This window comes from Sesamum indicum, linkage group LG5 (genome assembly GCF_026168435.1).
Source record: "Sesamum indicum cultivar Baizhima isolate 11 linkage group LG5, ASM2616843v1, whole genome shotgun sequence".
Lineage (NCBI taxonomy): Eukaryota > Viridiplantae > Streptophyta > Magnoliopsida > Lamiales > Pedaliaceae > Sesamum > Sesamum indicum.
The window spans coordinates 1,884,804-1,912,467 of record NC_142661.1 but is presented as its reverse complement, the minus strand read 5'-3'; the positions used below and the strand labels follow the sequence as shown (position 1 = coordinate 1,912,467).

General features: G+C 33.2%; 2 protein-coding genes and 1 long non-coding RNA gene across 7 annotated transcripts; 2 read left to right on the top strand and 1 right to left on the bottom strand.

The window, feature by feature from the left end:
- Positions 1–746: 746 nt before the first annotated feature.
- Positions 747–7,582, bottom strand: LOC105162820 (Transducin/WD40 repeat-like superfamily protein). 3 transcript variants are annotated; one of them, XR_002287035.2, is made up of 16 exons: positions 7,427–7,582; positions 7,250–7,305; positions 6,973–7,134; positions 6,273–6,387; positions 6,084–6,183; positions 5,783–5,956; positions 5,141–5,199; positions 4,414–4,501; positions 4,243–4,318; positions 3,351–3,450; positions 2,611–2,662; positions 1,959–2,096; positions 1,659–1,746; positions 1,325–1,392; positions 992–1,161; positions 747–902 (listed from the first exon to the last, which is right to left on the bottom strand). XR_002287035.2 is itself a non-coding variant. In XM_011080941.3 (15 exons), the coding sequence occupies exons 1-14, from the start codon at positions 7,482–7,484 to the stop codon at positions 1,330–1,332; spliced, it is 1,329 nt and encodes a 442-aa protein (XP_011079243.1). In that variant the 5' UTR covers positions 7,485–7,582; the 3' UTR covers positions 747–1,161; positions 1,325–1,329. The 3 variants fall into 3 exon arrangements, 1 of the variants encoding a protein (XP_011079243.1); XR_002287036.2 differs by having other exon boundaries at positions 747–991; positions 1,084–1,161; XM_011080941.3 differs by having other exon boundaries at positions 747–1,161.
- Positions 7,583–12,693: 5,111 nt separating this feature from the next.
- On the top strand, positions 12,694–14,776 carry LOC148787986 (uncharacterized). Of its 2 annotated transcripts, XR_016065610.1 has the most exons (5): positions 12,694–12,779; positions 13,292–13,358; positions 14,117–14,175; positions 14,396–14,539; positions 14,609–14,776. It is a non-coding gene; the product is annotated as an uncharacterized LOC148787986 (long non-coding RNA). The 2 variants fall into 2 exon arrangements; XR_016065609.1 differs by lacking the exon at positions 14,117–14,175.
- Positions 14,777–15,562: 786 nt separating this feature from the next.
- LOC105162821 (transcription factor IIIA) lies at positions 15,563–18,438 on the top strand. Of its 2 annotated transcripts, none has more exons than XM_011080942.3 (6): positions 15,563–15,833; positions 16,022–16,153; positions 16,913–17,198; positions 17,319–17,551; positions 17,712–17,855; positions 17,966–18,438. In XM_011080942.3, exons 1-6 carry the CDS (start codon positions 15,705–15,707, stop codon positions 18,146–18,148), a joined length of 1,107 nt encoding a protein of 368 aa, XP_011079244.1. In that variant the 5' UTR covers positions 15,563–15,704; the 3' UTR covers positions 18,149–18,438. The 2 variants fall into 2 exon arrangements, with proteins under 2 accessions (XP_011079244.1, XP_088736349.1); XM_088880223.1 differs by lacking the exon at positions 15,563–15,833 and adding an exon at positions 16,633–16,780.
- Positions 18,439–27,664: the final 9,226 nt, after the last annotated feature.

The following is a 27,664-nucleotide window of genomic DNA, read 5'->3' as shown; positions in this document are numbered from 1 at the left end:
TGAATAGATTCTATTAATTGAAAGAGATTTTTGCTATTATAATCCTCTTCCTTTATACATTTTTATTATATTTATTTATTTTAATAAAATAAAAATAAATAATTTATCAAAAATAAATATTTTAATTTGAAATGTGTGCGTGGAGAAACTATTCAGAAAATAATAATTAAAGAGAAGATTATTTTTTTAGAATATATGTATACATATACAATGTCAACAAATATTTTGTAAATCAAAATTAGTTACTCTAAGAACCTCACATTTAATAAATAGTATAGATGTGTAAATTCTTTGCTCCTTTTTTACGTTTTTAGATTGATTTTTAAATTCTCTCTCTCAATCAATATGTAATTATTACAACATTCAATACATGATACATTAATAATTCTGAATCCCACCAAAAATTTCAAAAAAAAATAATATATTACTATTAAAATAGACTAAATATACTCATAAGACTCAAACTCGCAACTTTTTTTATTGAAGAGTTGAATTAATATCTTACTATTTTGTAGGGAGAAGACAGTTTTTTTGGCTTCTTACTTTCTTATGGATCTTAAAGAAGTAGAATGCTCGTTAAGGATTTTGTTTAGGAATATGATTTTCTGATTATCCAAATATAGATTTAGAACGAACTTCTGGGATAAATTAAGACTTTGAAATGAAATCACGACTTCAAATTCATATGAATAATAATCTTTTTCATCCCTATTTCTGGAAAAAGAAACATGGCAATACAATTGATGTAATTGCAGAAATCCATTGTTTCATCATTACACAAACACTTGAACCTCTCAAGTTATGACTGGTTTTTACATAAAATCCTGAACTTACCCCTTGGCAGGGTATTACACCTCAATATACAGTCAAGTTGATAGAGAATTGCACCTAAGGAGCTCCTCCTGTAAGAACTCAAAACATCAGACATTCTGATACTCAGTGATACATTACTGCAGCAGCAGTTACCTAAAGAAAAAATCTCTGCAAAAACCTGAAATTGAAACATAATTTCAGAATCTGTAATGCCAGGTCTGCAGAATTGCTTGTCAGAATCATCAATTTTGGTACTTGAATAGTAGTTACTTGCAGAGCAGGACTGGATTTTCCTCTGGCCTGGCAATGTTGTTCTCTGATTTACTATTCAACTCCTCTGGTTAATCTCTACAGAACATTTTGAGGAACAAAGTGTGAGCTGATCAATGAGTTAGAAGCTCTTCAGTTTTCATCAATAAGTGATAGTCTGTATTCTCAATGATATATTCCACTAGGAATTAGCGGTAAGTTGGAAATCAATATTCAGGAAAATTTTGAGCAAGAGCAAGACCTCAGCTATGGTAGAATGTTTGAGCGAAATATAAGAGGGTAGGTGCAGCAAAATCCACTGCTCCAACACTGCACAGGAATTTTAGTTAATCAAGATGCTGTGGTAATTGGAGAAGAAGGTAACTGTAGCTATAGCATTGGATTAAAAGATAGTTGGACTGTTTAAATTCAATTCACGTCAATATGCCAACTTTTAGAATATCTTCATGCGTGTGCCTATTGTAATTCTCCTGAATAAGGCCTACATGTGTACAACATACCAATGATATTATCACCTCCATGTAAAAAAGATGAAAGAAGAGAAAGAAGGGAAAAGGATGAGGCAAGTGACTAACCACAGAAAGCAATGGACCCTGTTTGAACTTGTCATGGAATGAAAAAGCTATTGGCTTCGGATTGTCCCCAGGACCTCGGATGAATCCACTGGATCGGCAAAAATACACATCAAGATGAGCTTATGATATAATTATCAAACACAAACATCCAGATTGTCCACAACAGAAAATGTCAAGCATCCACCAAGATGTGTTCGTGTTTTGGTTTACGAGATCTTATTAGGAAAATTAAGTAAAAACAAAATGATGCAGAGAATCATAGAAGCAATAAGATTTTCACTAAGCTAGATTTGCACTTACATCAATGATGTTGAAATTAAGGGGCTTTGTTTGACATCAAATATGGCTATGAGACCTTTGTACAACTCATCACCGTCTCTATATGATACTGCCAATCTCTCTCCTGAAGCATCCCATGCTATCTTCTCAATAACTCGGCTGCAGAATGACATAAAATTAGCTATGCCATCCATCAAGTGCAGGTGGTCAAAAAGACTTGAGATAAACGACCTCTCTTGCCTAAGAATAGTATCACAAACATAGATCTTCTATTTGCAAAATTATGAGAAGTATACAGAATAAGAGAAGAATGAGGCAAAAGACAGGAGAATCATCTAAAGGCCTTAGATTTTAAAGAATCGTTTCTGGTCTCAAACTTCTAAAGAAAGTACAACACTATTAAAGAATTTGAAATGGCGATCGCAAATAAGGGCTCCAGAAAGTACACAACAGAAATGAAAAACAGCAATTATGTTGCATTAGATAAACAACACAGTAAAATACAGGAAATGCACAATTTTCAAACATACTAGTAAATAGTTAGCTAAAATTCTTTGAAGCAGTAGCTTACTATTGAAACAGAAACGGTTTCAACTTTCACATAAAGCTGATCTAAGCTGCACCAAAGAGTAGGGAAAGTACATCTTATAGCTATATCAGAGGATTTATCTACCTGTCAGTCAATGAGTTTATCTCTGGTAACTCAACTGGAATAAGGTGTGCATCTGGATAAAATCATCATAAAGAGATTAAAGAAATGAGTCCTATAATTGAATATACATCAACCAAATGTAGTTCCCGAAAATACCATGTCAAAACATGTTAAAATGCATAGAACTGTAGATATCAGCAACAGAAGAACAGACAGATTTCTACTGTAAGATAGATTATTTGACAAGCCTATTTTCTTAAAAAGTTAGAAAAGTTCTACAGCAAAAGAAAGAAACAAGTGTTTGTGCTTTCCGGAGAATATCCATCAAATATTATCATAGACAAAAAGAATAATCTTCACATTCAAAACATACAGCGTTTGGGAAATTCCTAAGGTTCTGAATGCATCAGTATCATTTGGACCTGTAACTTGTATGCTACAATAGCCAAACTATGCAGTCTCCACTTATTTCAAGCCCATTAAATCCCAAGACAACTTCATCAGGATATCACAGAAGGTATTCAGTGAATTAACATGCATCAATTCACTTGAGAAAAGTTTGGTCTTTCATATTTTTTTCTGAAAAGCGCAATGCAGGAAACCTGTAACCCTATTGAAGAAATAAAATGCAGCAAGTAAAGCTCCACTTAGGCGGCCCTCAAATTTCAATTTACATCAATCCTTTACAAATGCATATCTTAGAATCACAAGATAAACATCAATGCAATAGAACATACAAAACCAGTAAATAGATCATATACCTAGTGATGGAGGTTTAGACGCAAAGTGAATAGAACCTAATGTTGAAGATTCAGAAAATGAAAGAAGTATCATTCGCCCATCAGGATCCCATGTTGCTCCCTATTGTCAACAATCACAGGAACAATTAGGCCATAACCCCGTCAAGAAATTACCCAGCAGGAAAGAGAAAAGCGTTTAAGACTATGAACAATATGAACAAATACACACCTAAGGCATAGTTAGGCAAAGGATATTACACCAAAGAATTCTAAACAGGAAGTGCCAATAGCAACAGCCACTATTTTATATTAATCGTGTCTATCACACTCTCTTCCATGATGTTCTAGCATAGTTAGCCAAAAATCATGTGTACCAGATAAATCCATGATGCTTCACCCATGGAGAAATACTAGTTAACTCAAACATGCTACAAAGAAAAACAGCAGATGATATTCCTTCTTCGCATTCACTCAAACACAAACACTCACATACAAATTCCAAAGCGAAGCATCAGTTACAGAAACGCTACGCAAAGCAGCCAGCTTCCTGTTCCATTCACAACAAGAATATCATAATTTTATATAGGAAACACCAGACATAAAGCTTTTGTCCACGAGAATCTCAATAATGTTTGTACTTCAAAGCAAAGTTCTTAACCCGTTTTATTTCTCCCACTAGTATCGGAAACAAGACCACAAGCATCAGCATGTCTTATCGACAAAGATAAGAAGCATAGCTGGAGCATCATTCACTCGACTGTAGAACTATCCAATAATAGATAAAAACAACATACAATGCTGCACAGGAATCATAACGCAGCACTTCAATATTTTAAACATCAAATAGGACATAAAAGTTGGCATAATGACCCATAATTCTATTATTAATAGAAATAACAGATTATCCACCAACCGTGACAAATCCATTTTTTGAGGACCATGGTTCTGATGTCCATGTGTTTGTCTCCCAGAGATAAAATGTCCCATCACTGCAGAAAAAGATGGTCACTCAAATCTTACCATATAAATAACATAAAAGAACACATGCAAATCAAACTTGAGAACATCTAGTTATTTACAGTACAATTTTGCAGCAAAGAAATAATCGCCTGAGGGAGACCACTTCAACAGGGATATGCCTCCTAGACCCCTTCGAATAGGAGTGCCCAGACCTGCGTTTAAAAGTAATATAGGTCGGACATCGACAAAGGAGTGGAAGAAGAATATAGCGGAGCAATATAAAGTTCATAGATTTCTGTTCGTAATTCAGTTCTTTAAACACTCAAAAAATCTAAAAACCTAACCAGAGGGTGGATGATCATGCATGAGTATTCTACATAAAATATTCAGTATTCTACTAAGGAATAACCTATAATCCAAGGATATATCAGTGTCCTTTTGTCTCCATATGGAGAAAGGTACTTTAGAAAACAATTATGACCTGGTAACTGCTATCTAAACCAATTTGTATTCATGGTGTCATCCACCTTGACCATTACACAGGAAAGGAAAAATCCTAAATCTGTCAAAGAGTTCAATAAATTTGACCAGGATGCACAGGCAAATGACATACAATGAATTGCCTTAAAGCATCAATAGATCACATCATAAGTATGTATTATCACATTGAACATCCATGAAACGCAAAATTGAAGGAGAAAACATAGTAGTACACAATTCAAAATTAGTCAAAGATTGACGTGGAAATGGGATGGGAGAACCCATAATATTCTGATGTTTATGAACGCATCCAACTAGTTTGGAACTCTGCACATCATTTTATGAACAGAAAAGATGAGAAAATCACATACCTTGAGAAACATCCCAAATGGTGAAAGATGAACTGTCAAATGACGCTGATGCTAAAAATGTAAAACTATGTCAAGGAATATTTCAGATTCAACGTAATTTTAGGAAATAAAGTAACTTCCAACAGTAACAACTTTTTGCCTAACAGCAAACGGCAAATGTACCCCTAGAAATTAAGCATTTGAATCATTTTTCTTTGCAGCAGCTTCCCAGATAGTTATAAGAAAACTGAGAATATCCAATTAAGATATATGATAATACTTATATGGCTCTAGTTCCATTATTATATAAGAATCGCGAAAGGAATTTTCATGTTAGCAACTAGAGAACCTGAATAACTTTCAGCAGGATCAAAAGATGGCTAGACAAGAAAATTCTTTCCCTTCAGAAGTTGCAATGGCTAAAGGATGAGAAAAATTCATCTTTTCTTTTTACATGGAATGGCAACAAATAATAACCAGCTCAATCTCAAATCCTTGATAGGGCAATACACATCTGAGTAGGTGCACTATATGCAGTGAAATTTTAACCAATAAATAGACTGCGTGATATAGTAAGAGCCTAAGAGGAAAAAAGTTAAGTGATGATAATATCTAAAATGGTATTCATGCCTAAACAAAAAAATGATAGTTGAATTAGGATATCTTCCATCAGGACTCCATGAAAGGGCACTAATTTGTTCAGAATCAAAACTTTGAAGGAAATCCACCAGAGTCCATCTAGCCCCAGAGCCTCTCGAGAGTGTGTTTGAAGTGACCCCTGATCTCACAGATGGAACATTACCAGGGTATGAAGCAGCCCAGATGCAAATGCCACCGCTGTTAGCAAACATTACATTACAGTATCAACAACGATTTTAACTAGAGCACAAGCAAGTTCAACAAATAAGCAAGCAAATAAAATATTTCACTGAGATGAAAAAGAGATTGAATTTGCAGGACATACTTGCATGCAACAGAGAGGGTTTTTCCTCCATTTGGTCTCCATTCAAGAATCTTTACATCTTTCTGGGACTCAATGGACAAGATGCAAGGAGGCTTTCCATCTGGTTGAGACAAATAGAAACAAAACAAAATATTAAGTACCATAAGGGCCATAGAAATAGAGCATCAAGTAAGCAGTAATGGTAATTACCAGAATCATTGTAGTCACAGATTGTCACATGATGTGGCCCAGAAATAAATGCCAAAATATTTTTGTGGTGGTGCCAACTTACACTGTGAAGATCAACATCTTGCAATAATTTTACCTGAAAACATACATAAACAAATGAAGTAACTTAACAGTCATGGCTAAAACTGTTATTTACATTGAGCCTTATTCTATTTTCTCTAGTCTCTTGCTGATAAATTTCCGTAGGTGCATGCTCAGTCTACATGCCAAGTTAACAGATTTCATCACTCAGTTGTAGCTGAAAAACGGATAACGAATATGTCTCAACTAAATATCCATAGCTGAAATTTTTTCTTGGATGCACTATCACGTATTATGCGCATATATAATATATTATTCACCAAAATACTAATAACTCACAATGACTAGAGCATATAACTCAACATCAGTAAATTGCATTTCATATCACAGCTTAAGGAACAAACCAACATCATAACGAACTGTTTCTTCTTCAATTTCAAGCTATCGACCTTCTCATAATGACAAAAGAATGCAATGTCCAAAAGCTGCTAACTCTTGTCCAAAACTAACCATTCCGTATTTACCCCCAACCAAATTACAACATTTGCTTGGACATGATAAACTATCCAAATAAAACACAAATACCTAATTCATTAGCAACAGATATAAATATAAAAACATGTGTCAAAGGGATAACTACATCAGCAGGCTGGAAAAGAGGCTTTAGAGAGCCACTGAACAGCGCCCGTGTCGCTGCTGATAAAATGCCTAAGCTGCCTTTCCTTTGTGAAACTCCTTCCTGTTCAGCTACCGTGCCTAATAAGTTATCCGATTCAAACGGAATAGGACTAAATACAGTTCCCTGCAATCACATACATCAATGGATGGTAATATCAAATCATTATCCGACGAAAAGCCCACATTCCTCGAAAATGTTTAGAAAATAAAATCAAATAGGATCGAGTAGATTGAAGTACAAGGATTTTAGCATAGGTCTCCCTCGCCTGATCATCGCTGAGGTGGTCTGCTGTAACTGCGATATTAAATTGAACAAAAATTGAAACCCATTTGAGAGGTCGAAAGCGTAAACATCAAAGCGAATAGAAAAAATCCATCGAAACGCCTTAAAAGGTTTAAATAATGGTGATCGGTACCGAGCTCTCTGTTGATTTCGCAAACGGTGACTGTGCCTGGCTGAGGGAACGACGGCATAGTGTCTCAGCGGGTGGTGTGTGTGTGTGTGTGAGAGAGAGAGAGTAGGGTTTATAGAAAATTTTGGTTTTTATTCCCGCCGAGTTATTTATTAAAATATTGTCAAAAAATTACAACTATACCCCAAAATGGGTATGATTCTAAAAAGGAAAAAATTCGAAGACCCATGTACTAATGGGTTATATACAAAATACCCTCTGTGTTATAGAAATCAGTAAATTACCTCCTGCAAAAAAAAATAGTAAATTATTTTCTTATATTTTTCATAATAAAGCAAATAAGCCCCTCATGTGATTTCGTGCCATTCACGTGCTATTTTTATTTATTTTATTTTTTTATTTTTAATTATAAAATTATATTCACATCCTTATTAATAGTCGTTGGATTTGTCTGAATCTAAAGCTCAAATTGAATTAACAAGATCAATGGTCCCGATTAAACTAAATGTATTCAACAGTCTATATTAAAAGCATATATTTATAATATATATATATATATTATATAAAATTTAACTATAATAGACACTGGTATTACCACATCCTTGTGGCGTTCTCTCCCGGCAGTATCCTACCACTGAGCGAAGGTAACTGATAATCCTTGGGATTCTTATTACAGTGAGAACCCCATTTCACTAATCGCTAGGGAGGACATAAGTTCTCCAATTCGCATGTCTTACTCAAAATCGATAGATAGGTTGGTAGAGAGGGGGAATTGCATGATATGACCAACGAAGGCCTTTGGAAAGCCCCTTGTGGGAGGGGAGGCGCGTAGAAGGTCAATAAATATATTTTTATTAATTAAAATTATATATGTATATATAGAAAGAGAAAGAGACGGAGACAGATGGGGAAGGGGAGGGAGGACTGACGACGAGGAAGGGGGGAGGTGAGGAAGGGGGGGCGGGCTGGGTGGCTGATTGTTTGGGGGGGGGGGGGCGACACCGGCGATAGGGAAGGGGTGGGCTAGGGGACTGATTGGTGGAGGGAGGCGATGGCGGGATGGTGGATTAGGGGGGGGGGGGGCATTGCGAAACAGACAGGAATGTGGGAGAGGGGGCCGAAGCCGATGACGGTGAAGGGGGGCCGGTTGGGGCGGCCGATTGGTGGGGGGAAGGTGGGGGTGGGGGGGGGGGCGAGTTGGGGCGTAGGGATGGTGGATTTTGGGGAGAGATCGACAGAGAAAAAAGAGTGGGGGAGGGTTTTTTATTTAATTTTTTAAATAAATATATATATTATAAATATTAAATATATAATAATATTATTATATATTATATTTAAATATAAAATAATATTTATTTTTAAATATCAATTAAAATCGCACTTAAGGCGCGTGTAGGTTACTTTAAGGACTAAGGGTAAATTACTTTATTCTTAAAAAACACAAGGGAGTACTTTGATACTTTTTTAACACTGAGGAGTATTTTGCACATTTCGTATATCACAAGAGGGTGGCATGCTTTTTTCCTCTATACTAATAGAAATATTCAAAAAAACTTCTTTGAATACTAAAGTATTAATTACCCCTGTGATATAAAATAAAATTAGAAAAACCTGTACAAAAATTGGACAACACACTTCGACTGTGAATTGGCTATGAAAGTAATTTGATATTTGTACCCTTCTCTCACATATAATAATAAAATATTATTTTATAAGATCATTATTTAATTATTTATATAGTAAAATATTATTCTAATTAAATTTTATAAATTAATTAAAATTTGATTTATATATTATGAAACAAAAGGCAGATCGATGTCATTCCTGTAGAGGAGGGCGCGCCACCCTCCTCACACTTGGGCGACATAATGCATCGAGGGGGGCCATCGTCGCCCATCCATTGAGGGTGACGTCGGTCGCCCAATTCTAGATGACCGACATCGCATAAGCCTAGGATGGGCGGATGGGTCGTAGGAAAGGGAGGGAGGAAGAGGTCGGGGTTGGATAGGGGTGGCAGGGGAGGAGGTTTGTGCATGGGGGGGGGGAGGAAAGCACGGGTCGGTGGGGGTGGGGGTGGGTTATAATTATTATTTTAAAATAATATTTCTTTTATAAATTGTAATTATATATATTATAAGTATATTTTAATAGTTAAGAATTATATATATTAATAAGCCTAATTAATCGGTTGATTAGGAGGGGCATTTTAGTCGTTATTTTTTTAAAAAAAATAGGGTCAAGTTGATCAAGACGGTGTGATTATTTATTCATAACATATGGATAAATTTTTATATTAAGAATTCATAAGAGGATTTTTTATATTTTTATAATATCACGTGGTGCCAAAATAAATTTAACCCATTCTAAAAATAAGGGGAATCATTAGTGCTAGTCGTTCAGTGAGACGATAAACAACAACATACGATGCCCAAAACTGTCCATAATTTCTTCAATAAACTATTATTTCTTCAACATCTGACTCCAAAATGTCCATAATCATTTTGCAAAAAAATAAAGATATGAAATAGAAAAAAAAATAATAATCCCCATGAAAAACAAGCCAACGGTGAGAGTTAGTGGTGAAGTAAATAGGTTGGGGGAAGAAGCACCTTTAGGAGGCGAGCAAGGTGGTGGTGGTGGTCCACCAGTGAATGACTGACGAACAACGAAGAAAAAAGGAGCAAAAGTCCAATGAAAACGAAGAAAAAAGACGAGAAATCGTCGGAGAGGTTCAGTCAACTAATTGGAAGGAGAGGAGTCGATCGGTGGTGGACTTAAGCATAATGGTTGGTGAGTAACGTGAGTTCAAATCTGAGAATTTGGGAGAAGAAAAAAAAAAGAGTGGGAAGTGATTCGGCTCGAATGTGTGACCTCGATCAACGAACTTGATCTGGTCACGTCACCTCCCCAGATCTGTAATGTTCCTGAGGATAAAATAGGTACATCAAGCTAGTCGAGTTCGTCCCTGACAAAGATCCTCCGATGCCCAAGTTAGTTGATGACAGAGACAGAAATATGCGATCTAAAGCCAAAAAGTCAATGCAATAAATGCCAGTTACCTCGATTTAGTTAAATCTGAAGTATTTATAGGGTCAAAATTGACACTGTAGATCAATCCACATGTCTTGATTTGAGCTTCCCTTACTCCAATCGTATGGTGCTTATTCGTCCTTCGGGTCCGGATCAAATTGCGAGGCGGGTCCTGGCGACCCGACCCGCGACCTCATGCGCGGATCCTAGCGAAATGACTCTTACGCTCTTAATGAAGGGCTTTTTCATCTTTTAATAATTAAATCCTCATCATAACTCCCCCACTTCTTCTAAGTGTAATTAATTACCTTAGGAGAAGTTGAACAGTCGTTAATTCTAAACCGATCAATCGCCTCGATCCGCGTGACGATACGTGTCATCCTGTGAAGGGCCCTTTTCTAGCGCGCCCTTCCAAACCTTCACCTATATATACCCCTAATTTTTAAAAAAATTTCACCGACTTCATCTCCTGTTGAGATCACTGTCTGCGTTTCTTCGACCTCCTGTAAAGGTACCATGTCTTCCTCTAGCTCTTCTAATTCTAGTTTTGATTTTTCATCTTGTGCGACCTCCCCCCGAATAAGGGGAGCGACCCCAATACCCGCGGATGGTCCATCTAAGGTTAGGTCTAGGTCTAGTCGTCAGGTAGGCTTGTCTGATGATGACGAGGTTCCTACTCATGCTAAGTACCAAAGGATGCTAGAGCGTAGCCCTTGGGCTGGTATAGTGGGTACCGTAAAACTCGAGATTATCGCATAAAGGAAAAATATTTCATCCCTAATAATTTTGAGGTCTTTATTCCTCGGTCATTTATCGCATGCATCTTCCTCCTAAAGGATTTTGCTCCTTTTTCATTCTCCATTTCGATGCCGGGCTGCGATTACCCTTGGCTCCACGTATCTTAAATTCTTAGGGGTTTGAATTTGTGTCCTATGCAATTATCCGCCAAGTCTATCAATTATATAATTCTTTCCATCATAATAATACAAGTTCACCGATTCGAATCCAATTTTGATAGTTTTTGGTCGCTATATTCTTCCACTACTTCGAAGAGCTCGGGAGAGAGGGGTTTTTTCTATCTTTCGACTCGAAAAGACTGTAGGTTTTTAGACACCCTCAAGTCTAATGATGGTCCATGGAAAGAGAAGTTTATCTTCGTGCGACCTCCCTCGGTTCAAGAGTGGCCCTTCAAGTGTGATTGGAGTATAGACAAACTGAAAGGAGATCAAATAAATAGTCTCACTTCTTATCGATATAACCGGAAGAAACTTTTGGTGGAAGAAGTACTCTGGCTCGCGCATCTCTATCCAGCACCCCTCCGAGTTAAGGGTTCATTAGGTGACCACTCCCTTCATTTCTTTCTTGTTTTCCTGCTTCAAATCAACTTTTTCTAACTTCCAGTGTTCGTAGATAACGTCATCATGCAAGCTTGGGATCTTCAAAATTCAAGGGATGTCGCTCCAATAGAGATCGCAAGCGAGGATACCCAACCTCGCGATCAAGCAACAAGAAGTTCATCCCCAAGTATCGATATAGTGGGGTCCAAAGATAACTCCCCTGCTGGTGATACTGCGACTGAGGGACCCAGCGAGTGAAGAAGAAAATGCAAGCACAAGAGTAGTAAGAGTCCCTCCAAGTCTAAACATAGCAAGTCGCGATCTTCGAGGCGATCGAAAGAGGAGGTCGCAGCCGCACGAGCTGAGGAAGAGAAGAACTTGGCTCTTGTCAAGGAAATTACTGAATGGTGGAAAGTGGCTCGCGACGAGCTACAGAATGAGAACCACTCGACTGCTGAGCTAGAAGGGGAAAAATTGGTTCCTGAATAGAAAGTCTCTGATCGTAGTTATGTGCTAAACACCCAATCGAGCCAGGACTCTTGGGAACTGTACAATGTGAGTGTGACGCCCCAAAAATTATAATATATAATTGGGGGATCAATTGGTAAATCTTTATGAAATTTAGTTAAGTGGAAAATAAATTATGTTCATAATTGGAATATAATAAAACTTGAATGGTTAAATTGGAACTCGTTATAATATTTGAGAACAAATTATAGTAATTAAGAAAATTAAGAAGGACATAATTGATATTTTATGAAAAGTTTAATTAAATAAATAAAATAATAATATTATATATATATATGTTAGTAAGTAATATAATAATATATATATATATATATGTATGAATTAGAGTGAGAGGCCCACCAACCCACCGCCTCATTTCTCTCTCCTCTCTTTCTTATTTCTAATACATATACACATGCACAATCACATTCACACACATTATAATATACATCTGCACATACACAATTTCGGCGACATCTGAGGTACGAAATTTTGATTTTAATTTATATTAATTTATATAATTATATTATTTAATTAGTCTTTTTGTTAAATGTTGTTTATGCTAAGCGGTGTACTATTTAATCGGAATATTTTACGAATTTGACTATTTAAAATAGTGTCTAATTAAATACCAAATCGGATATAAAAATGATATCGTTAGTTAAGTAGATTATTAAATTTATTAGATTTGACTGTTGCTATAGCCAATTTATTTAATTCCATTGGAATTGTTAACCAAATACACAATTATGTGTATTATTGTTCAATTAAAGTGTATAATAGCGATAAATTGGTAGAAAATTCATAAAATTAATTTGAAAATTATATTTAATAAATGGTATGTTAATAAAGAGGAAAAATAAAGATTTGTACTTCGATAAAAATGTAATATTGAAGAATTATTAGAAGTTGTACGAATGATATTTAATATTATATTTAAAAGAAATTACGATATTCTCGATATATTAACTGTATGTGGTATAACTCATTATAGGATACGGGGGTGAGGTGAAATGGCTGACAATTAGCGATTGAGTAGAAAGAAACGTTGTAAGGTCGAGGTAAGTAAATAATTAGTATTATCTATATATGTTCTCTTTATTTGTGGTATTACTATTATATGACTTGTGGTTCATGCTGATATTGTTTTATCTGAAAATATGTGCGTGGTGAATGATTTGATTTGATTGACAATACTGTGTACGTGGAATGTGAAGACACGTTGAAATATCATGTTTGTTGTATGTTGTGTTGTGGGTGTCTGAAAATGAGAATGTAATGATATATTGTATTACGTTACTAGTTGCTTACAAGAATGGTGATATGTGGAAATGAGGGAGTGGTGGAAATTGAATATATAATTGTGATGTGAATACCCCTTGATGTGTTGAAAAGCCTATAAGGCAAAATGAAATAAAAAGAGCTTTGATGCGATGCTATGTGCGAAAAGAAAATGCTATGTGCGCAATGAAGAGCTTTGATGCGAAATGAAAATGCTATGTGCGAAATGAGAATGATGAGCCGGCTGTCAAGGGGGTTCACTTTAATTTATATGAGGTGAGATTGAGTTGATGGGAAAAACACGATATCACCTTCTGGTAAGCAAACTAGGAAAAAAAAAAAGAGTTTAATTGATTATTTTATTGTGAGATAGCTATGTGGTGTACTACAATTGATTATGTTGGAATTAAATTGATTTTATTCCATGCGTGTTGCCTGTTTGTCTTGCTTGGGCTGTGTTTGATATGCATATATAGATAGGGCTAGTTATTTGGTTACTGAGTGGCAGGCTCATTCCTCTGCTAACATTTTCTTTCAGGAGTAAATTTTGAGGTGTCTGACTGTTGAAGAATAGTTCTATACGCTATACTCAGGCAGGTCGGGCCAGTATGCTGTTTTCTCCTCTTTGTCAGTTAGAGTGTAAATTGTATTTTATTTGTATAAAGAGAACGTAGGAGTGGAGATTAACTGTGTGGACTACTTGTGGTGTTTGATTTATATATAATGCTGTAAGTTGTTAATACCTGCTATGACGTGTTGGGATTACGTATGCGAATTGATTAGTTGATTATGTGCAAATTTATATTTATGAACACAGGGATTACTATAAGTATGACGTTTAGGGAAGATATAGCCCTTGTAGCGAAGGGGTTGCTACAGCGAGTTGCCTACCTCACGACCAGGCTGCTCTTCTGAAAACACCCCACACTCGTCTCGAAGAATATGGTGCTCATTTTCTCATGTAGGTACTCTCGCTATTCTTTATCGATCTTGTTGTGCCTTATATTCAGTACTAACTCCTTTTCATCAGGCGGCGACTTTTATTCGGGTTCTCTCCCTCAAGTGCTCGGGCTTTCGTAGAAAGCAAATTCTGATAGATCGCAGAAAGAAGATTCAGTCTCCTCCATTAGTGGATAAATAATATCAAAATGTAATATAAACAGATGTTTCTTCAATAAACACCGGCTCTGATACCATTTCTGGCGAGCATTAACAAAAAATTGCGAAGTGGGTGCATATGGACTAAAATTATCTTTTAAAAGTTGAATAGGAGTAAAATTATCAAAAAAATATATTAGAGAACTAAAAGTAAACAGTTTTGAAAGTTACTGAACCGAAACAAATATAAACATAATTATCGGACTAAAATTAAAATTAGGCATACTTAGCAAATTAAAATAATACATTTTCCTATATAATTATTGCACCGAACATCAAAAGAGGAAAGTGTAATTATCTCTATAATTTATTTACACTTGCATATAATACATAAGTTTAATATCCTTGTAAATTAAAATAATAATATCGATAGTTTGTAAACTTGTTAATATTTATATAAGTAACACTTATTCTAAAAGATTTAACATTTTCAATGCCTAAGATATCTACATATTAATTTACAAAAAAATATTAATTATGTTTATCGAGTCTAACTTGGTGGTCCTAAATCTGAATTGAGTTCATGTCCAAGCTCAAATCCAAAATTTTGTTGATAGGAGGGGTCCAAATTTTGGCAAAATTGCCTCAGACCCATCCCATTGCCGTTCGGAGCCTTAATCGAATTTTTGGACGGCAATTAGAAGCTGAGAGGGTGCAATATGCTAATAGTACCTTTTTGGGGGTGTAAAGTGAAAATTTTAACTTTGAGGGGTGCAAAAACCTGAAATGATGCACTTTGAGGACGTAAACAAAATATTTGGATAGAAAGGGACTGAAACTCAAATTATGTAATAATCCATCCGTGTTATAAATACAGCGAACCCTAATCGCCCATCATCTTCAGTGCTCGCTCCCAACTATTTCACACAGCGGCGCTCAGAGTTAGGGTTGCTGTGCTCCCTCCTTGGTGAACTCTGTTAATCTATATATGCAGCTTATAGAGGTAGAAGACATATACGCGTAGAAGAATGGGGAACGAAGGAGAGAAAGTGCGAGGTGCAATATTCACAGACATTAGGAGATATTACTGCGAGTACTGTGGGATTTGCCGATCGAAGAAAGCCCTGATCGCCTCTCATATCCTCGCCCACCACGAGGTTTGTGTGCTCAATTGCACAATCGTGTATATTATTATGATGAAATTCTGGGGTTTTGCAAGTTTTGGGTTGTGATTAACAGACTGTTGTCACAGCTGGATGGAGTGCCTGTGGATGGATTTGTCTGGGTATTCTTGCAGTTGATTTTTGTTTTTTTGGTTAGTAAAAAAGGGTTTTCTAAATCGCAGGAGGAAATTAAGGAAAAAGAGCAGATCGAAGAACAGGGGCATGGGAAGAAATTGAATATTTGTGAACAGTGCGGTGCGAGTTTCCAGAAGCCTGCTCATCTGAAGCAGCATATGCAAAGCCATTCTCTCGAGGTAAATTTTCTGACTCAATTCTTTATAAAACCTTGTTTCCTGCCATGGATTGCATGCAGAAAGAAAATAATAATTGGAGTGTCTTTAGTAACTTTATTCTCTTTTATCTTTTCTTTCTCTGAGTGGCTTTAGGCATTAGCATGTCATAGTACTGCCGATTGCCCTACGACTTATTCTAGGTATAATTTGAGTTTGGTGCTAAAATCACAAAACCATATTCCGGGTAGGAATATGTCTGCCATGAGTTAATATTAGAATGGAAGTGTAGGCGCATCAATTGCTTTACTTTGTGGATTACAGAGTATTTGGATATTATCTCTCTATTTGAACCTGCGATCTCTGGGTTTTTGTTGCTGAGATCCGAACTTTACTCCTTATCTTTGATTTTAATAGAATGTTCAGTTTCTTTCTTCGCTGGCTTGTCTTATATGTTGCTTATCATTAGTATCTAGTCAATTGAAAATATTAGAATCTTGCAGATTGAAGTAAGGTGGCAAAACATTGCCATGCTTTTTTGCTGGGCGTGAAGCATTGGATCCCAAATAAAAGAACTCCAAAATGCAAGAGGGCAATACTGTCTTGATTGGATCAGTACCAGGTGGGGGACCACCTGAGAAGCTCCATCAAGTGAGCCTCTGTCACGCTCTTAATCCTTTGAGGTTTGGGGACTCTTTAGTTTATGCATTGGACTGGAGCTTGAGTATATCCTGTAAGAGGTCTGGAAAACCTTTGGCTGATACTGAGTTTGTTCTATTACAGAGACCTTTTACATGTCCTGTGGATGACTGCCATTCCAGTTACAGAAGAAAGGACCACTTGACTAGACATATGCTTCAACATCAAGGGAAATTGTTTGAATGTCCTGTTGAGGACTGTAAGCGCAGGTTTACAATTCAGGGTAATATGACACGACATGTGAAAGAGTTCCACAGTGAATCTGTTGATGCTAATGTTAAGCAACCAAAAGAATATATCTGTGCAGAACATGGGTGTGGAAAGGTCTTCAAGTATCTATCGAAGTTGCGTGCTCATGAGGATTCTCATGGTAAGCTGCTTTCGGAGGGTATTTCCTCTGTAAGCACATGCACATTAGTTCCTTTAGCAACATTATTTTGAGATATAGTTACTCTTTCTGATCCTGTGGCGGATTCTGGGTTGAATGCAGTTAAGTTGGATTCGGTGGAGGCCTTCTGTGCTGAACCAGGCTGTATGAAATACTTCAGTAATGAGCAGTGCCTGAAGGAGCATATATTGTCTTGTCATCAGTACATTCTATGTGATAAATGTGGCACGAAGCAGCTAAAGAAGAACATCAAGCGTCACATGCGCATACATGAAGGGGTTTCCTCAGAAAGAATCAAGTGTAGCATTGAGGGATGCTCGCTGACGTTTTCAACTGTAAGCTCCCTTCTATCCAAAAATCTGTTACTTGTATTTTTCTCGTACATGGGATGATATGAAGCAAGTTCATTAAGATCTCCTTTGTGGGTTCTTGCAAATATCTTTCTATTTCCTACTAGTGGACAGTTATTTAGAATATGTCTTTTCTCCTGTACAGACATCAAATCTCAATCAGCATATCAAAGCTGTGCATATGGAGCTTAAACCATTTAAGTGCAGTATTCCTAGCTGTCACATGAAATTTGCATTCAAACATGTCAGGGACAACCATGAAAAATCTGGGTGCCATGTCTATACTCCCGTAAGTTCTATCTACTTGTGGCCAATTTTTTAGTTTAATTATAAGTCTCCCCTGCATTTCTGGATCATCATGTTGGCGCTATCTGATTGTTCTGGACCCTACTTGTTCAGGGAGATTTTGTGGAATCTGACGAGCAATTCCGGTCAAGACCAAGAGGTGGCAGGAAGAGGAAGTACCCGGTTATAGAGACCCTCATGCGGAAAAGGATTGTTCCACCTAGTGAATCTGATCTTGTCATGAACCAGGGAGATGAATACCCATCATGGATACACTCTGCTGAATCTGTCCTTTAGTACAGCTTAGCAGTCCCTTAGTAGTAGGAGTCCATGAGTTAGGTTTTGACTAATAGAAGTACTCTATATAGCATAAACATCATTATCTTAGATCAATGTATGTATAGCCTATTTTATCAGTAGCTGGTAATACATAGTGTATATTTGGAAGAAATATGGGCAAATAACTAGTGTATCATAGGTTTGAGCATGTCTGGGCGGCTAGCTGCAGTCTACCTTAGTGTGCCATTTTGTGCAGTGGGTTTGTATATGGATTCAGTGAGTGGAAATATGATAAAAGTTTTAATTAAGCTGGTGTTTTTGGTGAGTTGCATAAGCTGTTTGAGTGTATCTTTCCAATTGCATTGCTTGTGTTAGTATTGCGTTAGACCATAAGCCTTACCCATCTCCTTTGAGATGGAAACTCTGGTTTCTGCAATTGTGTGCTGTTACTTGTATGATGGTGATTTGGCTTTTAGTGAAAGAGGCACATTCCCATCACAAATCCTTCTGTCCTGTGTGTGCTTTGATTAATATTCCGAGCAAGAAACATTCTGGAATGCAATGCTTGCTAATCTCTATGGCCCCTTGAGATATATGTTTTGTTTTGTTGTTTTAGTTTCTTTATACAGAATTTGAAAGGTAAATGTTAAGATGCTTTTGATGGCAAAATTGCACTTATCGTTGCATAATATATAGGCACGTATTTGGTCCTATGGGGAATGACAATTAAAGTACCACATTTTGTAATAATATTGCTGGTCTATCACCCTAACGGCCGTTAAATAAAAAGACGCACGTGATTGTTAGTAAAAAGACGGAAAAATCAGGTGGGAGGACCAGAGTTGTGTAAAGCTGAGGACAGAAAGTGTATGCGTTTGATAGATGAGTAGTGAGACTGAGTTGACGTGAGCAATCTGGATTCAGTGGCTGACCCCATTTCCATAATATTGTGCAATGACAGGACAGAACTTGGGCCTTAGGATGCTGGATCCAATCTGGACTAATGGATCTTAACTCGGATCCTATGAAAATCCGAGTATCATAATCAATTACTTGTATTCAGATCCAGATAAAACTCAACAACCCATAACTTAATATCACTTTCATTACAAAATATTAGTAATAATAACAATAATTAAAATTAATTGTATTTAATAGTATTCGTATATAAGATATGGAGTGATTAATTGTATTCATATTAGTTTAAGGGTTTCGGGTAACTACAACCCAAAAATTATAAAAAAAATAATTACGTTTATGGTCTATTTATACAAACAACCTCGTATTTTGTAAAAATACAGAAATCATCCCTGATACCCAAAAAATAAAAATAATTAAAGTAACGTTGATAATGTCTATGGGGACGTACGTGGAATCTTTCAAAAAGAGAAATAGTTTGTGTAACTAATATTAATATTTTTTTATAAATGTATGTATAATTATTTAAAAAATAAAAATATTTATATAAACAGATCATAAATTAGAAATATAAATATAATTATCTCTTCTTGGAAGTCCTTGCAATTTTAGTAGTTTTCTGTGGTGCCCATTCTGAATGAATTAGTGGGAGGGTCAATGTCATATAAGTACCCTTAGGGGTAAAAAAGATACAATTTGTCTTGTTTACCCTTTTTTTTTGTTTTTCATTTCTAGTGGGGAACAACAAATAAAGTTTCATTTATATTTGCTAAGAAAGCCCCACTTGTTTACTTACCTCCTTGGACCAAGTCCTCCATATTCATTCCTCTTAAGCTTTATGCATCAATTAGTTGGAAATATAACGAAATGCGTCATGGGATGAAAAGTGATTCTTTTTAGAAATTACAAAATCAAAAGTAGTGATGATCCCATGACGAGTGGAACCAAAGGTGTAAAAACTAAATTACGGACGAAAAATACTATTTTTTTGAAAGCGTTGTATTTTACATATTCATTTTTCAGGTCGAAGGAGCTGCGGCGAAAGGTGGCAGAGGCATAAGTGTGTGGCGTGAGCGCAGATTTGAAGAAGGAACAACGTGTGTAGCAAAATAAAATGAAATCGAAAAGGTATAATCTCGTGATTAGATTTATTATTGAGAAGGAACAACGTGTGTAGCAAAACAAAATAAAATAAAAAAAGTATAATCTAAGTAGTTAGATTTATTATTTTTTTATTTCTGCCACTAGCCACCAAAAACGTTCGAGCATGTATTAATTTATTCACTGCACGTTTTTAAGTAAAGAATGTCTCGAGAAATCAAGGGGTACACTCTTTAATTGGAATTTAAATTCGATTTAATTTCCACTTTCGCCGTTTTATTTTATTTTTCCAGGCCATACCATTGCCTAATTTTATTGATGTCGAAAAATAAATCAAATTATTCAAATACTAAATTGAAATTTATGGATAGAATTTCATTTGACCTATATCTGTAAGCTTAACAACCCAAATTAAAACAAAATTTTTTGCTCAATAATTTATTATAATTTTATTATTTAAAAAACTAATAAATATCTCAATAAATTTAATAATTGTCTAATAAATTTCCTTTATAATAAGTTGCTATGTGTTAGTTGATTATTAATATAAAAGTATTTTATAAATTTTCAAAATCAAGAACATATTTTAGGGTAAATTACATTTTGTCATCTGAACTATACCCATTTTTATACTTTGGCATCTAAATTTTTTTTTTTTGTATCACCTCACCATCTCAACTTTGTAAAATTTTCACTTTGTCATATATGATTCTTTTTTTTTTTTTTTAATTTTCTGCTGAAAAAACACCACATGTTGTGCATATATGAAAACACACCATATCACATAAGTGTTAAATTATATAAAATTAAAATGATAAATTAACACAAAATAAAATTTATACATCAAAATATAAAAATAATTATAATTCGAATGACAAAATATAATTACCCGACACACATGTGGGAATGTATTATAAAGGGTATATGTATATGATGAGATCATGATATAGTAAGCATGAAGTGAGTATGTGAATGTGATAGAAACAGACAAGAACTGCATTACTTATGACTCAACAGACAGAGAATAAGAGACAAAGTCAACCGCCACGTCACTGCTTACCGAACCGACCGCAAGTGGGTGTTGGTCAACAACCTTCCCCACTTCCACTGCACTGCATTCCTCTTCCCAACATAATATTCCCCTCCCCCCTCAATTTTTAATATATATTCCCATAATTTATAATATTTTAAATATAAATCCAATCACCTATTTAAATATTTGTCATCAATATCAATAAACAATAATACATTAACGTGTGAATACGTATAAATGTAGTTTAGTATAAAAAAAAATATTTAATATACAATAAATCAATTAAGGAACAGATTAAATTTTCATTCAATTCTTTTGCTTATATTAACAAATTCGATAAAATTTTGACTGATGGAGTAAACTACTCGTTATACAAAAATAAATATCAGGAGTACTAAATATAATTTTTTTAAATAAAAAATTCACGTGTAATTATACGAAACTCGAGAAGAGAATGGTGTGATTATCCATGAAAGATTATAATTTTGTCTCTGGAGAAAAAAGTTGCGTTGAATTATATTTGGATTTACAGATTTGGAGATTGAAATTTAAAATTCCTAATAATAATTTTTTTTTGATTTATTTGAATTTTATAAAATTCAAATTATAGTTGAAATTTAATTAATTTTGGTTCATAAAATAAATAGTTCAGATTAAAACTTCAGAATGTTATTATACTTTAATAGTAGTCGTCGTTCTACTTCAATAGTGATTGTTGATATGATAATATATTATATGATATTGATAATTAATATATAATTATTATAATTTTTTATTATTCTTATATATAAGTATTTGATAAAAATAATTGTAATTGATCTATTAAAAAATAATACTTGATCCAAATGTAGCCCAATGGAATTTAAAATTCAACTCATTTCTATTAAAATAATAATTGGATGTTTTTGTACTAAAATGGCCTTATGGTATTTATATATTTCACATGTACATTTTCTATTTATTTTGAGTGGTTTTTTCTATACTTTTATCTGTCTAAAAAATAATTTTTTTAAATATATTTACTTAAAAATATAACGAACTATATAAATTTGTGATTTTTTATATTTTAAATTAAAATATTAAATTAAATTATATTAAATTTAATTTATATTAAATCTTACATCTTTAAATAAATGTTAAATTGAATTATATTTAAATTTAAATAAATTTTATAATTGTTAAATTTAAAATTATTGTTAATTAATTAAAAGATATATATAAGTAAATAATTATTATAATTATTTAAAATTATTCTTAATTAACTAAAATATATTTAATTAATATAATTAAAAATGATTAGATATAACGGTTCTGGTATAACCAATACAAAAACAACGATTATTAAAATAAAAATTAATACATATTAAATAAGGGTGCAATGGTCAACTTTTTTTAAAAAAAAAAAAACTAACGCCATTAGTTAGATTTAACGAAAAGGGGGGATTGAGCTATATTAGGAAACACAGAGGGTTTTTTTTTTTTTTTTTGCTTATTTTTCAAATACATAGGGTTTTTTTTTTTTATGTATTTTAGCGTTATTTTGACAAATTATAATTATCTACAGTGAGCTGCCATAAAGAATATTTTTTTAAAGTATTCATAATTATAAAAAAATATTTATAATTTTTTAAAATATAATAAAATATTTTTAATTACACAAATTTTAAAGAAACTCATTGCAATTTACCTAAATCATAATTATCATAGTCATCACTTAAGGGATGAAGAAATAAATTGACAAGATTGTCTGTGTGGGGGGACTAGGGATTTCAACGGTGTGGACTCCCACAGATACAAACAACCACCACCATCATTCCTTCAATGCAGGAGAGTCAACACCAGACAGCTGCCGTCAGATGATCTGTTGGGAATATTGGACGGTGGATGTCTGCATTTATTGAGTTCACACGCGTCACCCTAGCCGAACTTATCATCAATTCTGCAACGGATTTGTGTTTAGTCAATTTTACCCCCGGAAGATAAAACAAGAAAATGGAGTTCTGTAGTCAATTGAAAAGGACAAGAGAGTACAATCAGGTACAGCATTGCTTTTTTGACCCTTTCTTGTGTCTTTCTTTGAATAATTCACCTCAATGCGTCGTCGTTTTTAACTACTTTCGATTTTCATTCCGTAATCTATGATCTGTTTATATAAATTATTCTAATATTTTATATAATTATTAAAATCATATCTCATAGTAAAAAAATATAAATAAGTTATGTAATAATATTAATGTTTTTTGAAGAATATATGTACAGTTTTTCAAAAATTAAGGATAACTTGCATAAATAATGTCGACATTTTCTGTTGGATTTTTCAAACAATAATAATAGTTTATGTAAATACACCTAGTTAGTTTTTTAAATTCAACTAATAATCAATGTATTAAGAAAATAATTAATAATAAATTTAAAAAATTAATTAATAATAAATTATAATTACTCACATAAAGTGAAACGAAATACATACACACATGTGATTTTAAATATAAATATTTTATGTTATAACCTATATTCGTGGAGTGAATTAGTTATATATATATATATTACAGTATAAAAGGATAATTGCACTTTCCTTCCCTGAGATTTGATGTAATTACATATAGACCATTTTTTGCTTGAAAAATTATATCTACTATCCCTGTAGTTTGCTTCTGTCTAACAAATCGAAATTACTGATATTAACAAAAGAATACAAAAAAAAGAATCTATATTTATCCCTGATTAACTTAATGCTGACTTGTTGCATATCAAATAAATCTTTTTAAGATCAAATTGCCCTCATATGTCTTCATGCATTAATCTATATGAACAGATATATCTTCACTGTTATTTTTTTTTTTATTAACACATAGGATAAATTGCATTTTTCCCATCTTAATATTAATCTATATGACAGTAATGAACAACATTGACAAAAAAAAAAAAATAAAAAAATTCATTGAAGATTAAATAAAATAAAATTATGACCCTTCTCTTATGTAGACTTTGCAGTCAAGCTGTGGCATAGAACTTTGATTTGGTAGGAAAGAAGAAAGTTTTTTTTTTATTTATTAAAATTAATATAATATATATATGTGTGTGTGTGTGTGTGGAAGAAAACTATGTGATGGTGAAATATTATTCCAATATACATATATTTAATTGCAAAAAGTGATGACTTGAATGCAAATTTTCAAGGAAAATATATATATATATTTTTTGATATTGACATTATCTTAAAATATAGGGATATTTACATAATGTTTGGATTCATTTTTTGAGTGTTTTGTTGTGTTTTATGAAGATAGAGAGAGAAAAATAAAGATAAATACGTGTGTGTTAGAGATAGTATGTATGCTTGCATTTATTTTTGAAAATTTAAAATAAGTATTATATGTTCAATGTTGTGTTTTGGGAGATAAAAATTACTATTCATGTCAAATCATTATCAAATCATGTCTTTTTTATATATATTTATGTATATGTGTGTGTATATATATATGTATATATTTATTCTAAAACAGTTAAAAATATCTAAATAAGGTATTTTTGAATGATGACAAACATTGGGTATGTTTTGACTTGTCTCGAAAATAAATTGGAAATAAAAACAAATATAGTGTTAGACTCCCATTTGAAATTTGGTGTAATTACACAAAAACTCCATGTGGTTTGTTAAATTATATATAGCATCCCTAAGGTTTACTTTCGTCTAATAAATAAGTCCATCAGTCAATCAAAATTCACTGAATTTGTTGATATTAAAAAAAAAATATTAGATAGATCCAGGTGTAATTTCATATTTTTAAATGATCCAAGAATATTATGTTTAATTTTTTTAAAATAACTTTTTACTCATATAGCCATTTTCATCCCGTAATTTAGTCAAAATTTTAAATTAATTTTATTTATTCATAATTTTAAAAAAAAAAATCTACCCATCAAATGAGGAGACATTTTTGTCATTCTGGATCGAACAATACCTCTGATAAAATCTCCACATCGCCCTCAAATATTATGTACAATCACACAAATACCATTTTCAAAATCCCCAAACGATCTTAACTGCAAGTCATCTACGTTCCAAATATCGACAAATATTCCAAAAATAAGCTCGCGATTATTATTTTATACTAAACAAATATCCGCTTAAGATTTTTGTTGACTTAGGTTTAGCTGCACGACCACGTACGCTTATATTATACCTAACTTTCTAGAAGCAAAAAATTAAATTATTTGATACAAATAAAATAATTTTATTAAATTAATAAAAGTCAATTTAAATTAATCCCACCCCCCCCAAAAAAAAAAAAACAGATCCGAATCCTTCACGAGCTTCGTCAATTTCGAAATTGAAATAGGACAAAAATAAAGAAATCTCGAGACCCAAGTCAACCTAATGCTGTCACCTAACATGTTACAATTAATATTATTTTATTTTCTGATACAACTTTTGACTTCCATGACCATGAGTTCCAGCACTATCTTTTCTTGAAAATATAAATAAAAAATAATTATATTTCTTTCTTTCGAGATTTGGTGTAATTGTATATAATATTATTGTAGTCTGAAAAATTATATCTAATACTCTTGAAGTTTGCTTTTACCTAATAAATAAGTCCACTCATTGGTCGAAATTCACTGAATTTACTAATATTAACAGAAAAATTGAATGAAAATTGATGTTTACCATCGATTAGCTTATTACAGGTCAGATATTTTTTTCGGACTAAACTGCCCTTATAATGTCGAAAAATGTACCTCCTGAATGCATCAACACGTGAAGACATTTGAGAAAAATTTAATCACAAAAAAAAATTATTTGACCTGTAATAGGTTAGTAATAAGTCAATCGAGGTTAAATATAATTTTTTTTCGATCTTTTTATTAATATTATCAAATTTGATGAATTTTAAATAATTAAGGGACTTATTTGTGAGATAAAAGCATACACCAGAGATGTTAGATTAATTTCTCAAACAACAGAGGACTTACATGTAATTATATTGAACTTGAGGGAAAGGGGTGTAATTATCCCTATAAATAAAGGATAATCATATTCATCTTCTTTTGGATTTAGTATAATTTTATGTAGATCTCTTATTGGTTGGGAAATGACATATCACATCCTTGAAATTTGGTTTCATCTAACAAATAAATCCATATGTTGGTCAAAATTCACTGAATTTGCTTATATTAATAAAAAATTGAATGAAAATTGATATTTAACACCGATTGACTTATTACAGATTAAATAATTTTTTTGGAACTAAACTATATCCTTATGACGGTGAAGATATACCTCTTCACATGCATTAACGGGTGAAAAAATATGAGGGTAATTACAGGGGGTCTACATGTGTGTAACACTAGAAAACGAATTACTATTAGCTACATATTAGTGGCTATATATGGCTAAAAAATCATGGTAAATGATCATTATTAACTAGGATTAAATAAAATCAATGCAGAAAATTAGTTTTTTCACCATAAAAAAAAGTTATTCACTGCGACTAAGAGCCATGGTCACGGCCAACAACCGTTGTAGGGTCGTGGTCAATAACTATCTGCTACGGTTATTTGTTATTAACCATGACAATTAACTGTTGTTAAATGGTATAATTCTTTTAATGTAATTACACCAAATCTAAAAAAAGACGAGTGTAATTATTCCTATAAACAAATAATTTATTTACATCAACTTGAAATTTTTAATTTTAGAAAAAGATGGATTTCAAACTGCATGATTGTGACAAAATCCATATACTCTGAAGTCGTTGGATATATCATACGTTGATTAAGTTGTTTGGACTTGAAACGTATTTGCGGACGTAAACACCACATCGTGGCCAATGTCTTGTGATAATTAAATAATTGAAATTTTGAGTGAATGCGTAGCTCATGAACTAGAATAAAATAATAAATAAAATTTAATATTATGGATTATTGTAATAGAATCTCGACCGTCTAATTATAAAATAATAATATCTCGTAAAATTAGATTCCCAAGTATATACAAAATAATGTAAAGTTGGATAAATAAATAATTGAATATAAAACATTTTCATTATATTTAGAGAAAAGTATTATTTTAGTTCGCTAAGTATGCCTAATTTTAATTTTAGTCCGATAAATATGTCCATTTTTGTTTAGGTCCAATAACTTACAAAATTGCTTACTTTTAGTCATCTGGCAGATTTTCGAACAATTTTACCCCTACGAGTGCATATGGACTAAAACTGCTTTTCAAAAGTTGCATAGGGATAAAATTGTTCGAAAATCAATCAGAGAACTAAAAGTAAACAATTTCGTAAGTTATTGGACCTAAACAAAAATGGACTAAAATAGACATACTTAACGGACTAAAATAATACTTTTTTTCTTATATTTATGTTAAAATACAGCCGTAAATAACGAAAAATATAAGTAATGAACACCACATGCTTGAGACTCGATCAGAACTGCAAAGCGACTATTTGGATTGACTTGACTCGAGTCAA

Excerpts from the sequence above, each read along its gene's own strand:
- LOC105162820 (XM_011080941.3), bottom strand. The coding sequence starts at position 7,484 with ATGCCGTCGTTCCCTCAGCCAGGCACAGTCACCGTTTGCGAAATCAAC. Across the intron at positions 5,957-6,083 it reads ACCCTCTCTGTTGCATGCAA|CGGTGGCATTTGCATCTGGG; the intron begins GTATGTCCTGCA and ends GTTTGCTAACAG. Across the intron at positions 5,200-5,782 it reads TCATGGAGTCCTGATGGAAG|ATTTTTAGCATCAGCGTCAT; the intron begins ATATCCTAATTC and ends ACATAGTTTTAC.
- LOC105162821 (XM_011080942.3), top strand. The coding sequence starts at position 15,705 with ATGGGGAACGAAGGAGAGAAAGTGCGAGGTGCAATATTCACAGACATT. Across the intron at positions 15,834-16,021 it reads ATATCCTCGCCCACCACGAG|GAGGAAATTAAGGAAAAAGA; the intron begins GTTTGTGTGCTC and ends TCTAAATCGCAG. Across the intron at positions 16,154-16,912 it reads TGCAAAGCCATTCTCTCGAG|AGACCTTTTACATGTCCTGT; the intron begins GTAAATTTTCTG and ends GTTCTATTACAG.